Genomic DNA, 14620 nt, shown 5'->3' with positions numbered 1-14620 from the left:
GTGGGTGAGGGGAGTCCTGTGGGTGGGGAGTCCTGTGGGTGAGGGGAGTCCTGTGGGTGAGGGGAGTCCCATGGACAGGGAGCCTGGCTGTGCACCTGCCATGTGACATGCCAGTCCCATGTGCACAGACGCACAGCTCCTGCGTGATGAGAGGAGCCTCTAGGAAGGTTTGGTCTTCATTCCTTTCTTTTCAGACTGTCCTATGTGGTCCCTGCCCTGAAGCCCGATCTGGCCAGCACCGGCCCCTGTGAGGTGCACTTGGCCACATTAGCCAAGGCAACTGCCTGCTGCAGGGAGCGGCTGGCATCTCAGCTTTGCCACCTTTCAATTCTGCCACCTTGAGCTGCTATGTTCCTGTTTCCTCTTTGGGAACCTGGAGTGGTGATCCCATTTCACAGGTGTTTCCAGAGACCACACACGGTGGGTCAGTCACTTCTGCCCTGCACATGGCCCTCCTGTGGGGCCCAAGGCCACTACACTGCTGCCCACGGCCCTGAACTGAGGGAGCCTCTGTCTTGCTGAGCCCCCACCAGGCTGGCTTCAAGCTGAGTTCGTCTCCATCCTCGCCACCAAAGACGAGCCATCCTGCTCGGCCTCGTCACTGGCTAGCGGACAAAGCGAGGGGAGGGTGGGGTGCTCAATGTCACCTGTGGCTCCTGGGGTGCCAGGTGAGGCCTCCTGAGTGATGGCCACCTCTGCCGCCCACCCTGAGGACTGATCCCTATACAGCTGCAGACAGTTCACTGTTTGCCTGACATGATCCCTTTTCTCTCTGCCTAGGTGGGAGGATGACTTGGGGGCACCTCCCTTCACCGCTGCCCCTGAGTGGGGGGTCTGCGATGGGCCAGCTGTGGCATGGCCAATGGTCCCCAGACTAAGGACATTTCCCTGCAGGACTCCCCTGATTCCCTCTGAAAAACCCTGAGTTCCCAAGGATACCGTGGGCCCCACATGTCCATGTGGGCTCTGATCTGGCAGCCAGATGTGGCTAGGCTTGTGGGTGCCCTTGGAGACCCCCAGGAAAGAGGAGGAGCGCTTGCTGGGGTGCCCATGTCTGTGGCTGGCATGGCAGCCCCCTGGTGCATGGATCCCAGGCCCTGGAGGAAGCTCCCGTGTGAAGAGGCTGCTTTGTTTCTGAGGAGTAAGGGCCACCCCCTCCTTGCACAAGCAGGACAGTGCCTCCGCACAGGGCTCGTGGCTGCAGGGTCACGAGTAGCACAAGGGGGCCACAGGAAGGTCCTGGAGGATGAGGCCCAGGACAGGAGCAGGGTGGGCACCCAGGCACCCATGACATTCCCATAGGGTCCTCAAAGGACATGTGGTCATGGGAGGGGAACCAGGGTGCCTCCAGGGTGAAGACCAGGGAGCGGCAGCCACGCTGGAGCGCGGCTGGTTCCCCTCTCCTGCCCATGTCCCCACCGGCCCCCTTGTGCTAAGAGTCCACGCCGAGGGCAGCCAAAGGCACTGGCAGGTGTGGGGAGTAGGGAGGAAGGGGGCCCTAGGAAAGAAGGAGGCCATGGGGAGGACAGAGTACAAACCCTGCCCACTCCTGCTCCCCGCTGGCCTCAGGCGTCAGCACAGGCCCAGAACAGCTATGCCTCTGGGCCTAGCCTCTGGGAGCCAGGGAGGGCGCAGGCAGCACAGCTGTAGACCCCAATTGCCCTCTACATCCCACGGGGCAGCCCACAGTCTGCTCCTGCAACTGGCGTCTTCCAGGTCTCTGTGCCCACCTGCTCCTCTGTCCAACCCACACCCCACCCATACCTGGGCTCTAGGTGATGCACCAATGGCCACCGAAACCCCTTCTGTCTACAGCGACTGACTCTGCAGTGGCTTGTGGCCCTGCCTGCCAAGGAGCAGGAGTGAGCGCAGGGGTCAGCGGCCTCACACCACAGCCAGCACTGACCCCTGGGCCAGGCGCATTCTCGGAGCAGGAAAGAGCTCTTGGGGCAGCCCTGGGTGCCCGGCCATCATGTTCCCCCATGTTCCCCAGGGAGGGGGAAACTGAGGCTCCCAGAGACTCATTTGGTGCAGAGACCCACAATGACCGAACTGGTTCCAGCCAGATCCACTCAACGCCATGGCTGAGCTCGTGTTCTGCGGCTCCAAGGCAGCTTTGGCCCCAAGAAGGAGGAGTGCTCAGCCCCTCTATTTCCTGAGCCCAGCTCTCTGCCTGGTGCAGGGTGGCCAAGAGCTTCTCTCCTGGAGTAGAGGGCCGTCCTGGGGATGCACACAGAACACACACACACACACATGCACACACACGTGCACATCTGCATACACGTACACACATGCGCCCACACATCTACACATACCCCACCACACACATGCACATGTCCATGTATACACATGTGCACATACAAGACATGCCCACACACAAGCATAAATATACACATGCACACACATGTTCACATGTGCGCACACATCCACACGTGTGCACAAATGGGTGCACACATATACATGACATATATACACATGCACACACACATACATGTGTACACATCCATGCAGGCCCTGCTGCTCACTGCTTGAGCTGCACAGCCACACTTGGGGTCATCTCTCTGAGGGGATCCCACAGAGTCGTGGTTGGAGCCATCTCTCTGAGGGGCTCCCACAGAGGCGTGGTTGGAGCCTGTTTTCCCATGCAGGGCCAGCGTCCCCTCACAGGACACCTTGCCCGTCAGGGTGACTCCATCACAGGGACCCAATGAACAGGGCCTAGTTGTTGTCTCTGAGGACACCGGTCACATGGATGCCATAACACCCCTTCTCCTAGGCGCCATCAGCACTCAGGGAGAGGGACAGAGGGACAGAAATGGACGGCAGCCTGTGCTGGTGAGCGCCAGGGAGGTGGCCACAGCCCGCATGGCTGCAGAGCCCACGCCAAACCTCTGACCCCTGCAATCCTGCACCGCCCACCCAGCAACGCTGCAGGCAGCCAGGGAGATGGCGCCCTGCGCCCGGCACCCCTCGGTCCCTGTCTCCTCTCTGGTGGCACTGCTGCCTCCTGTTACTGTGAGTGAGGGCTGAGGGCCACCCCGAGTTCCCTCCTCCACATTCCATGTCCAAGCAGCACCCAGGCCCGCAGATCCTCCCTGTGGTGACCCACACCGGGACGAGGTTCACCACTGGAGCCACGTCTAAGAGCACAGTTCCGGGCTGCCCCTGCAGAGAGCTGCTGCCCATGAAAGCTCCTGAAGGCTCTGAGCCATTCAGACAGAAAGGGCAGTGGTGGCAGCACAGGCCTGGCATGAACACTGATGTCCCACTTTGCTAAAACCTTCCAAAAAGCGTGTGCAGGTGAAGGGGGCAGCCTCCTCGTGCAGGGGTCAAGACACACATCAGGGACAGAAGTGCGTGGGGCGGAGCCCCGTACCTGCAGAGGTAGTCCAGGGCCAGCTCGGCCCCCGAGCGTCTGGCCGGCGGCTGCTGAGCCATGACACCCGCTTCCCGCAGCCGCTGCCGCTCCTTTTTCTTCCGTTTCTTCTTCAGCTTCCTTTCCAGGACGCTCTGCTCCTCTGGGGACAGCTCCGGCTCTGCATCCTGCACAGCCCTGAGCACGGCTCCTCCCTGAAAGGCAGGGAACAACATCAGGCTTCGGGGATGGACAAGGGTCTCCAGATGGGTGCGTTACCTGGAGCTTCTTCAGCCCACCCTTCCCATGGCAGTGGCCAAAAGCTCGGTCTGCAAGCACCAAGCCTGGCCCCGGCTGACAACATCCCGCTGAGCCTGTGCTGCAACGGAGAGATGGACGGGTCCCATGAGGATGGCCAGTCCCGCAGGCAGGCGCCAGGTGCCAGGGTTAACTGCCCACAGGCCCCTTCCCCACCCACATGCACCTACCGCAGACTCCCGCCTCTGTGAGGCCCTGCCCCACCCCGCATGGCTCGGGAAGGTCTGGGCTGGGCCCCAGGGAGGGCTGACGGTGTGCCGAGGCCTGTTATCACACACGCTAGGTGCTGGCCCTGGGCATGACCCAAATCCTGATGACGGTGCCTGGGGCCTGCTGGGTTTTAGCAGGTTGCTAGCTGCCTGGCTCCACCTGGGCTGCAGGCTGGGGACTGGGAGGGCAGCCAGGACCCCAGCAGGAGGGAGAGGGCCCCCTGTGACCGTGTTTCTCCAGCCACATCTTACCAGGAAAGCCCAGGTCTCCCTCCTGTCCACCTCTCCCCTAATTAACAAAAGAAGAGGACGACACAAAGTGTTAGAGCTAGGGGCAGATAGGCCTTGAGGCGACCAGGAGGTGACCCCAGCCACCATCCACATGCTTCACCTTTCCTGGAAAAAGCGAGAACATCAGTGTTGACTGTGAGCAAGGCCAGGAGCCCAGGGAAATGATGCGGGTCGTGGGAATCAGAACCAGCCACTGCCTACCAGGAGCCAGGGCTTTCAGGAAGGGAGGCCCGGCACAGCGCCAACCTGTGCATCCCACCCCAGGAAGAGCAAAGTAAGTCGACGCAAGGGCCCCCCTACACACAGGTATTTACGCAGCCCCACTCCACACACGCACACACATGCAGACTCACACCTCCACCACAGCCCCACACTAACAGCTCCCACCCCTCACCCATGTCCCCACACCAATCCACATACACCCACATACACTCAGGGAGACACACACATAGCCACATCCCTAGAGCCCGCTGGGGGCTGACAGCAAGAGGCAGGGCCTGGGGGGCGAGGGGCACCCTCCTTGGCAGGTGCCCAGCATGGAGAGGCTTAAGAGTTGTGGCGAGAAGGCCTGGGCCACCTAGACACACAGGCGGGAGGCTCTGAGACCCACCAGGCCAGACCCATGGGGTCTGAGGAGTGAGGAGTTTTGTGGCAAGGACAATGTGGACACCCACAGGGGAACCCAGTGGCTGACCTGCTCCAGCCGGCTCCGCATCCACCTCCTAGGCTCACAGCTGCCAATAAGGCAGGCACAGCAGAACACCTGGCCCAAAAGGCAAAAACCCTTCTGGCGCCAGCCCCGCCTCTGTCCCCACCCTGTGGGCCACACAGGCCTCTGCTGACCATGCAGGCCAAAGTCCACCGCACCGTTGGGGCTGCAGAGGGGCTGTGGCAGTGGCTGGGGGTCTGTCAGCCCACATGGTGGGGCGCCTGGACAGGCCCTGAGCAGGTGGACAGGGCCCGGCAGCAGGGTCTCGGGATGGAGGCCAGGGCGCTGAGGGCAGGGCCAAGACGGACAGAGGCAGTAACATGGGCGCTGGCCTGGGGTGGATGGCGAGGGGAACCCAGGCTGTCCCACACGGGCGGCCACACGGCGGACCTGCAGGTCCAGCTGTTTCTTGCAGGCTTCCAGAGTGCCAGGCTCAGGGCTGTCTCTTGTGTCAGGCACCGGCAAGGACGCTGCGGAAACAGCCTCCTTCACACCAGCTCTTGCTTCTGACCACCAGTGCTCCTGACCCGCCAGGGGTCACAGGCCCCAAGGGAGCCACTGCGGCCCAGGAGGTGGGAAGCTCTGGTGCGCTGCCCACCATCCTGGCGTGTACCTACAGCTGGCCACGTACCTTTAACTTTTCCTAAGCAACCAATGGACCCAAGAGATGATCTCAGCTAAAAAACCCAAATTCCTGCTTTCTCTGCTGGGCCTCAACAGAAGCTGCAGAGGCAGGTGGTAAGGAAGCTGTGCCCGGGCAGCCTCGGGCCTTGGGGGTGCCTGGCTCCACTCTGTGCTGTTGGCCACCCCCCGTGCTTGCTGCCCTGGCAGCCCCGACATTTCTAGCCTGGACCAGGCAATTCCCCTAGGCTGTGACCATGAGGTGAGCGGCCTTAGCTATCTTGGGATGACATAGGTGGGTCCTGGGAGGGTGTCCAGCAGGAGTGGGGTGGGAGGCAGTAGCTCTGGGCAGGGTGGGGGGGCAGCGTGGGAGGGAGGAGGGGCCACCAGGCTCAGGTGTGGCACTGTTGGGACCCGCTGCTTCCTCCGCTTGGCCTGGACCTGGCCCAGGGATCACAGGTGAGCAAAGCAGGATGGCTGTCACTGGCAGAAGAGCAAGGACAACTTTCTCCCACTGCCACCCATGTGCCAACCCTCCAAAGAACTCGGGTTTCATTAGCAAATGCTTTTAACAAACTTACCAGTATCACATATACCTCCCAAAGTTGCCCCAAGGGCTTGTAAATTGCCTAAGTATACACCAAAACTTTTTTAAAAGAATGCAAGTGTCAAATACAAGCCTGTGAGGGCCACTTCTAGGGACCTGAGTTTCAGGCCTCGGACACAAAGCCTGGCATGGTGGCCAGAGGTGACTCCAGGCTCCTGCCGGCCCCAGGAGTCTAGGAAGGGCGGACCTTGGGCCACCTGGAGGGCCTCTAGGCCCAGTGTCCAGCCCACAGACCCTGCAGGGTGGGGCCGGTCTCCAGGGGGAGGTGTGTCAGGTAGCTTTGAACTGACGCCATCAGGGTAAGAACCTCTCTCCTAACATGACAGTTTTCTGACACACAGATGGGACAGGCCCCTGTGGAAGGAAGCATCAGCCAGTCACAGATGTGTGACATCTACAGCTTAGCATCTCTGGACTATCCCAGTGCAAGCAGAAAACTGTAGAAAGTGCAGTTACCCCATCTCAATGCTATAACAGTCTCTAGCATCTCAGACCCGATGAAATACAGACTCTCATATGAAGTGAAGAAAAATTTAAATTGTAGTCACACATTCTCTCTTCTGAATTTTTGGTTAGCTGTCTTGAGGATTACACTTGAAAATGCATAAAACAATTCAATGTGCATGGAAAGTATCACACAGGACATGCCCCCACACAGGACATGCCCCACAAAGAACATGCACCCACACAGGACACGCACCCACACAGGACACGCACCCATGTGGGACAGGCCCCTGTGTAGGACAGGCACCCACACAGGGCACGCCTGCACACAGGACACACCCCCACATAGGACATGCACCCACACAGGGCACACCCACAGAGGACAGGCCCTCACGCAGGACACATCCCCCACAAAAGACATATACCCACACAGGACAGGCACCTACAAAGGACAGGCACCCATGCAGGACAGGTACCCACACAGGATGCACACCCACACAGATAAACTGCGACTCCGAGGGCCGGCATGGAGACATGGCCAAGGGACCCGTCACTTCATCTACACTGTGTATTTTACGATGTGAACACTCAACAGTCTACACTGAGCAACGTAGCACTTGTGCAATTAAACATCAAATCCTTACCAGCTTCTAGGGCAATGAAAAAGTTCATTGCACTCAACAAACTGAAAACAAACCACAAAGCCAAACCCTGAAGGCTGGGAGGAGCAAAGCAGATCAACGGCCCAGCAGCTTCCAGAGAAGATATAACTGCTTGACAACTATCTTCTGCCTTTATGCCTACAACTCCTGGCAAGAGACACAGAGAAGAAATGACACTAATTTGATTTGAAAAGATTCCCGCAGACTCAACTGAGGCAGCAGAGTCTCCACGATGCCTTCCCGCACACCCCACCCATCCAGCTCCTCTGCCTGACGTGGGCCCTGTGTGAGCCCATGACGCACCTGCTCTTCCTGGAGATGTCCAAGGTGGGGAACACTTGTTAGTCACACCCCAACCAAAAGAACTGGCAAAAATAAACACCATGATCATCCCCAGGAGACTTGAGTGGCTTAGTGAATTTAAGCCAATAGGAAACTCGGAAGAAACATGCAGAGGCTCCATAAAGCCGGCCTGGCACCAGGTCCCTGGACTGGACACCAGTCTCCATGGCTACAAATTTTCCTGACGACCATGAATATTACACACACAGAACTGAGCCCCAGGAAGGGCGCCCCAGCCACGGCCACAGCAGCGTTCTGGTTAATCTTACCCTGTCCCAGCCTGAGCCCAACTCTCGGATCCCGGCACCAGTTCCATCTACAGCCCCTTCCTCCCTGCGGGTCCTCCCTCCCTGCCCAGCTGTGCTGAGCACAGGCGTGCAGGCTGTGTGGGGACAGGCTGGGGCTGGGGGAGCAGGCAGCCTGGGTCCAGCAGATTCTGTGTGGGGGCTGCATTGCACTGCTGTGGGGGCTCTGAGAACAGCCTGAAAGGACTGTAGCCCCTGCCCAGTCTCTCCTCCCTGGGAATGAGCCTCCCCAGCTGCAACCTCACACCAGGCAGGTACGGCAGGAAGTGGCCTTGGTGGCTCCTTGGTCCCTGCTAAGTTGTGGGGGAGCTAGGGAGTGAGGAAAGAGAGGAGGGGTCAGGAAGAGGCATGAGCTCCCTGTTCCCCCAGGTGTGAGGGCAGGTCTTTGTCAGCCTGAGGCTAGGGATGAATGTGCAAGTCCCAGTCTCAGGACCAGGGCCATCGGGAGACCCTGCAGGGGCTGGGCTCATGCTTCAGCTGCCAGGGCCCTCAGGCATCCAAGTTAATTGGATTCAGGGTTTAGAAAAAGTACTTCTAGCCAGACCTTCTGCTACCACCCAAGTCTAAGGGAGCAGGGGCTTCACCTAAGAAAGGAGGGTGGAGTGAGGAGACCCAGGGCTGACTCAGAGGGTGGGGAAGACTGCAGCTATGGTCTCTGTGGCCCTTAACGCCCAGCCCTCACGGAGACACCAAGGTAGGCGTGCGTCTGACATGTGGCCTGGGCTCCCTTGGTGGGCAGCTCCTCACCCACAGTGAAGCGAGGCCAAAGGTCGAGTGCTGACTGCCACTCTCCTTCCTCCAGAGCCTGGCCCCTCTGCGAGCAATGCCCATGTGACACTGATGTCACCTGACCAGATGGAAATATTCCCAACGCCCCGCAGGGACCCTGGACCAGCGTCTGTTTGGCAGTACCATCTGGTGTCTGAAGCGTCACATGAGGGTACCAGATAAAACAGCCTCCCACGCCTGTGTCACGGCAGCACATGACATGCCAGCACATGCCAGCACATGCCAGCGCCCACCCACACATTTCAGTCCTCTGCTGAGCATTTCATTGAGGGTGTGGGGTCTGCCAAGAGCCCGGACCACGCGGGCCTAGAGCGCCTCAGGTTGTGGGCATTGGGCCACTGCCTCTGGCTCCAGGCTCAGGTTCCCTGGGGAAGTGGCGGCCGTTTATGAGGAGAGACCAGGCGACAGAGAAAGGACCCATTGTCTCTCAGAGCTCCCTGCCCAAATCCCCGGAGGTGCCCTGCTGTGCAGGTGAAGGGGTTACCCGGCCTGGACCCCGTCCAATAGATGTGCAGGGCGCTGTGTGCATGAGGCGGGCGCTGCTGTCCTGTGATGCCAGTGGGTGACAGTGCCAGGGCTCCAGTGCCACTGTGTCGGGCCCTTGGGGAACATCTCTGGATCACAGGGGAGGCGGGGAGGGCTCCGCACAGGGGCGTGGAGGACAGGGAGACAGCCACACACCCTCCTGCACCTCCTTCTCAGAAAATGAGCCATGGACTCAACGCTTACAGAGTTTCCCAGGCAGGGGAAGCTTTTCCAGTGTGATCTCATGCAAAACCCCAACATGTGAGCTGACCGCCTAGGGCAGCTGCTCGAGGTAGGGGGCCTCTCTGTCTCCGCCCCCCACTGCATACAGGGCCAGGCACTCTGAGGTCCAGCATCTGGGACTCAAAAGTCGCATGTGCCTTGGTGGGATGGCGCCTCGCCTTTCCTGTGCTGCAGTAGGAACACCCATGTTTGTTTGACGCATTCTATTTTGTAAAATGCGGTAGAAAGAAAATAACTCCAGCAGGAAACAGAAGAACCAGCAGAACTTGCCCAAATTTAAATAAAGATCCAAAGTCCTCATGGGGCTCAGATGGTCCCACATCCCAGGCAGAAATCCCCACCTACACGTGCACACGCACACACACGCACGAACCTGCACACACGTATACACCCTCACATACACACGTGCACACATATGCATACACATGCACACATGCACCCGCACCCCCCCCCCCGCTGTTCTCTGTGTTCTCCCTATTGAGCCCTAGCTAAGCACCAGCTCCCACTGGTAGGAAGTCCAGGCCCAGGAACATGCTGACTGGGGCTTGGCGGGTGGCGTCCAAGTAAGGAAGCAAGAGCTGGGGCCCTACAGGAACAAGGGGTTGCCACTTCAACAGGTAACCCACATAAAAAGTTATTAATGAAACCACATCCTTTTTCTCACCCCACAGCTTTGAAACCAGTGTGCATTGTACACGTGGAGCTATCTCAGCCTCAGACTCAAGGTCTACCTGGCTCTGGCTGTCACCCTGTGTCAACTCAAGAGCCTGGCCCTGAGCAGACCAGAGATGTGATGAGGGAGTTGGGAAGGCCACACCCATGGCCAGCAGGCCCAGCCTGTGCCTCCCGGAGGCCTGCACTTCCTGCCCAGTGGGAGCAGGCGCCTAGCGTGGGCACAAACTGAGGCATGAATGTGGCTGGGTGGGTCCAGACCTGAGTGTGGTATTTATGTAAATCAGGGTGGAGGTCAGGTGTGCTGGGGCACACCTGTATTCTCACCACTTTGGGAGGCCAAGGTGAGAGGACAGCTTGAGCCCAGGAGTTTGAGGCTGCAGTGAGCTGTGATCACACCACTGTATTCCAGCCTGGACAAGAGTGAGAACATCAAAAAAAAAAAAAAAATCAATAGATGCGGCAGGCCCCGTGTGCAATGCCCTGGTCTCCATGACTGTTTCTCCCCACACTCTGGAGTGTGTGTTCCCTCACACTCCCGTCCTATAAAGCGCACAGCAGCCTCTGCCCTCCTGGGGCTCCCTGAACGCCATGGGGCGGGGGGAGGGGGACACGCACACGCAGGTGAGAGAGTACCCTTGTTCCCATCAGTCCTCCTTCAGCCCAGCGACCAAAGGGCAGGCTTGCTCTCCTGTCAAAAGCCAGGGAGTCTTGGGGAACAGGAGTCTGAGGCAAACATGCTGGGATGCATGCCCTTCCATGGGGGGACGCTCAGTTTTGGGATGCAAATGTGAGCCTTGGGGAGCAGGAGCCTGAGAGGCATCTGGGGCAGCTCCCCCAGCCTGGGTCACACCGTTTGATCCTGTAGGGGGTGGCAGAAAGCACAAGTCCCTTGGCAACACCCAGGTGACAGCTGATGACATCCCTGTAGGAGCGGCGCCCAGGCCACACTGGATGGGCCGTGTCTTGGTGCATTCAAGGCCCCCTGGACAGGGCAACCAACCCTCAGTCCACTGCGGTCTGCTTGTAGCCACCAGGAGCCCCGCAGCACCGTCTGTGAGCCATGGTGGTGACTGTAGCTCGGGAGGAAGGACCGGAACCCTGGACACGTGCACGTGGGGACTGTGTCACCCCAACCCTGTCCCCCATTCCATGCGACAGACGCAGGCCTGTGGGGAAGCATGCCCCTGCTCATGAGTGACTCCCCATCCCAAGATGGCAGATGCAGGCCTGCGGGGAAGCACGTCCCCGCCCATGAGTGACTCCTCGTTCGAAGACGATGGACACAGGCCTGTGGGGAAGCACTGCTCTGCCCACGAGTGTCCCCTGGACTACGAGCGCCCACTCAACCATGAGCTTTTCTTTCCCCTGCATTGCCTCAGACGCTGCCCAGGATTTCCAAGGTCAGGAGCCTGGTCCCACGTCTCACAGCCCCGTAGGGATTCTGCTACAGTTTAAAGAAAACCTTAATCAGATTTATTACCCCAATTATTAGAATTCCACAGCATAGCTCATAGTAGCAAATTGCTTTTTCTGAGAAACAAGAGTTTTTAAAATTAAGCCTTTTATTTTGAGGTAACTGCAGGTGACAGCCGTCATGAGGGAACATGGGATGCCCACGTGCCCTCTGCCGCCTCCTCCCAGGACAACCCTCAGAGAGCAGCCAGGGCCACATTCGGATCCGGACTCTGAAATGACAGTCCCTTGACCAATAGCGTCAATGGGGTCTTCTTACTGATCAGAATCACACAGGGGATTGATCGACTGTTACTTCACAAAACTCACAAGCTCTCAAATCCTGCCCTCCCTCTCCCGACAGCACAGAGGTTAAACTAGTATGTGCATGAGACCCAGTTACTTCCTCGCTAGTACACCAGTGGATCACCACATGATCTCCCCTTCTACATTGATACCGATTAAAACACAACATCTCAGGTGACCTACGCATCTGAGTCCGGAAGCCGCTGCTTTGATGAAGCCCAGGAATTGCTACAAAGTACAGCAACATCTCCATGGCGAACTGGCCACTCTGCCGTCCAGGCGCGGACACTGGGGCGGGCGCCGGCTCTGTCGTCGAGGCGCTCACAGGCAGGCACACGTGAGCTCCTGGAGGACAGGGAGAGCGGCCGCCCCGCCCCAGCAGAGCATGGGACACTTCCAGCAGTGATGCCGTGGCAATAGGTGGCACCTGCCTGTGGCCTCTTCTCAGAAGGATGTTTGAAATGAATGAGGCCGGATGCACAGGCACAGAGAGACACAAGCAGATGTAGGCAGGCGTAGGCTTCCGAGTTTTTATAACAGCGCCGTCTGTGCCTCAGCGCTGCATCCAATGATTAAACCAGCAGGGTCTGACGGCTCCTGCAGCTGTGACATGGGTTGAGCGCAAGTGACGTGTGAGGTGTCCCCAATGGATGGCACAGGGAGCACCCACACCCGCCACCGCTGGGTCTGCAGAAGCTTGTGTCAGCTGGAGGCTAGTGAAAACACACGGGAGTTTATTCTCCACCCAAGTTCAAACTCCCTGAACTCAAGAGACCCAGGCTGAAGATAGGACAGAGTCCCGGTCCCAGAGCCCCTCTAACCCCACGCCCGAGGCCCTATGGGAACCTGGGACCTCCAGGCAGGGTTGCAGGTTCCTTCCTAGGAAGGAGGTTCCCGCCCTACTCCACATTTCTCCACATCCAAATTCTGACTCTTTGGTCTCATTCCAACTGCAGAGCCTGACAAAGACTGTAGGGCCGTTATTCCAGGAAATACACACACACAGGCCAGCAACATGCTCAGATCCCAGTCCCTGGCAGCCCGACTCCTCGTTCTACAGAGAATGGGTAAGGATCTCCAGGGCTGAATACTGCTCATATCTCAGCACATGCAGAAGGCTGGGCTGGAGCAGCAGCCCCTACAGTCCTGGTCAGGGGACCGGAGGCCCTTCCACAGTGACTTTTTCTTTTTGATACATGGTCTTGTTCTGTGGCCCAGGCTGGAGTGCAGTGGCACCATCACAGCTTACTGCAGTCTCGACCTCCTGGACTCAAGCAATCCTCCCACCTCAGTCTCCCAAGTAGCCAGGACTACAGGCATGGGCCACCATGCCTGGCTAGTTTTTACACTTTTTTGTAGAGACAGGACCAAGGCTGTTCTCAAACTTCTGGGCTAAAGTTATCCTCCTGCCTGGCCTCCCAAGTGCTGGGATTACAGTTGTGAGTCCACAGTACGCAGTCCCTGCTTTCCTCTTAACAACCCTGCAGCTTGGCTGACAGCAGGACCTGCCTCCCTACGCCCGCCTGGAGGAGCTCAGAAGCCTTAGCTCCTCAAAAGCAGCCCTTGCCAGAGATGTGACTCCACACACGGGACCAGGAACAGGCCAGGCCCCGCAGAGGCCTCGCACCTGGGTTTCCTAAACACAGCTTCAGTTCAGTCACACACCAACGGTGCAGGCGGGTTACAACAAACGCCAGGAAATGCACCCATGGGACAGGAGAGACGTGGGAGCCCCATGCGCCTTTGGTGGCCAGGGCTGAATTTTCAAGCAACATTAGAAGTGTTTTATTCCAGCTTTTCTCTTAACGCAAGGGTTAAAATGGAAAGCTGTGGTGTGAGGCAGTCTGCTAAACACTAGGATGAGGGCGGGAACTGAGAGCTGTCTTCTCTGCTGCCACCTGCGCCACAGGAGCCTTCCCAGGGCCTCTCTGGTTTCAGCCTCTCTTCAGGGAGTCCGACAGTGCTGCTGGACTGGATGGGAGGGAGACTCATGCTGACTGCATGGAGGAGGAGCACTTTTTATAAAGATCAGATCAGGTTTCTGGAAACAAAAACCCAAGATCCTGAGAGCTGCTATTTTGACTTGACGCACACTCCAGAATTTCTCAGGTGTCCATTCCCCAGCATCACCATACACCCATCCCTGGCTGGAGAGCGCACTCTTCAATGCGGAGGCAGAAGGGGCAGGCAGACGAGCCCAGGGCCCTGGGGGAGTGGGCGGGGGTGCTCCCACACGTCTGGTCTGATCTGTCTGGTCTGATCCGGTCGGAGGCATCACAAGGGAAGGTGTGGAGATGCTGCCAATGGGGACACAGGAACAGCTGAAGAAGACATAGGCACCCCCTTCTCCCCACACCTTCCCAGCCAGAGGGAACCAGCCAGCAGCTGGTAGCAGCTCAGTCCTGACGGCTGGAGACCTAGCCCTAGGCGCCGGCAGGCTGGGATCTGCTGCTCAGGGCCTAGAGGCAGCTCTGGGCCAGGGTGGAGGCTAGAGGCCAGTGTGCATAGGCAATCAGCTCCATCACTGGGGTGGTGGCTGCTAAGAGCAAGGCCTGTGCTTGGTGCCTCAGGGACATAAAAGAGAACCAACCACTCCCTGTTCCAAGGATCCCAGGTGGGGAAGGACAAGCAGCAGCTGTGACTACAGAGTACAGGCGACTCACTGGGGTGTGGGTGCAGGGGACTCACTGGGATGTGGGTACTGGGGACTTACTGGGGTGTGGGTGCTGGGGACTCACTGGGATGTGGGTGCTGGGGACTCACTGGG

At 58.5% G+C, this 14620-nt stretch overlaps 1 protein-coding gene across 4 annotated transcripts in view; it reads right to left on the bottom strand.

The window, feature by feature from the left end:
• CUNH7orf50 (chromosome unknown C7orf50 homolog) overlaps positions 1-14620 on the bottom strand; it is a 129427-nt gene that overhangs the window by 4283 nt on the left and 110524 nt on the right. For all 4 annotated transcript variants that reach the window (XM_017508243.2, XM_017508241.2, XM_017508244.2 and 1 more), the window contains one exon: positions 3377-3570. In XM_017508243.2, coding sequence (XP_017363732.1) covers positions 3377-3570 — 194 coding nt within the window. The remainder of the gene's footprint in view (positions 1-3376; positions 3571-14620) is intronic.

The sequence above is a fragment of the Cebus imitator genome, unplaced genomic scaffold (genome assembly GCF_001604975.1).
Source record: "Cebus imitator isolate Cc_AM_T3 unplaced genomic scaffold, Cebus_imitator-1.0 Scaffold388, whole genome shotgun sequence".
Classification (NCBI taxonomy): domain Eukaryota; kingdom Metazoa; phylum Chordata; class Mammalia; order Primates; family Cebidae; genus Cebus; species Cebus imitator.
This window is presented reverse-complemented; position numbering and strand designations above follow the sequence as displayed.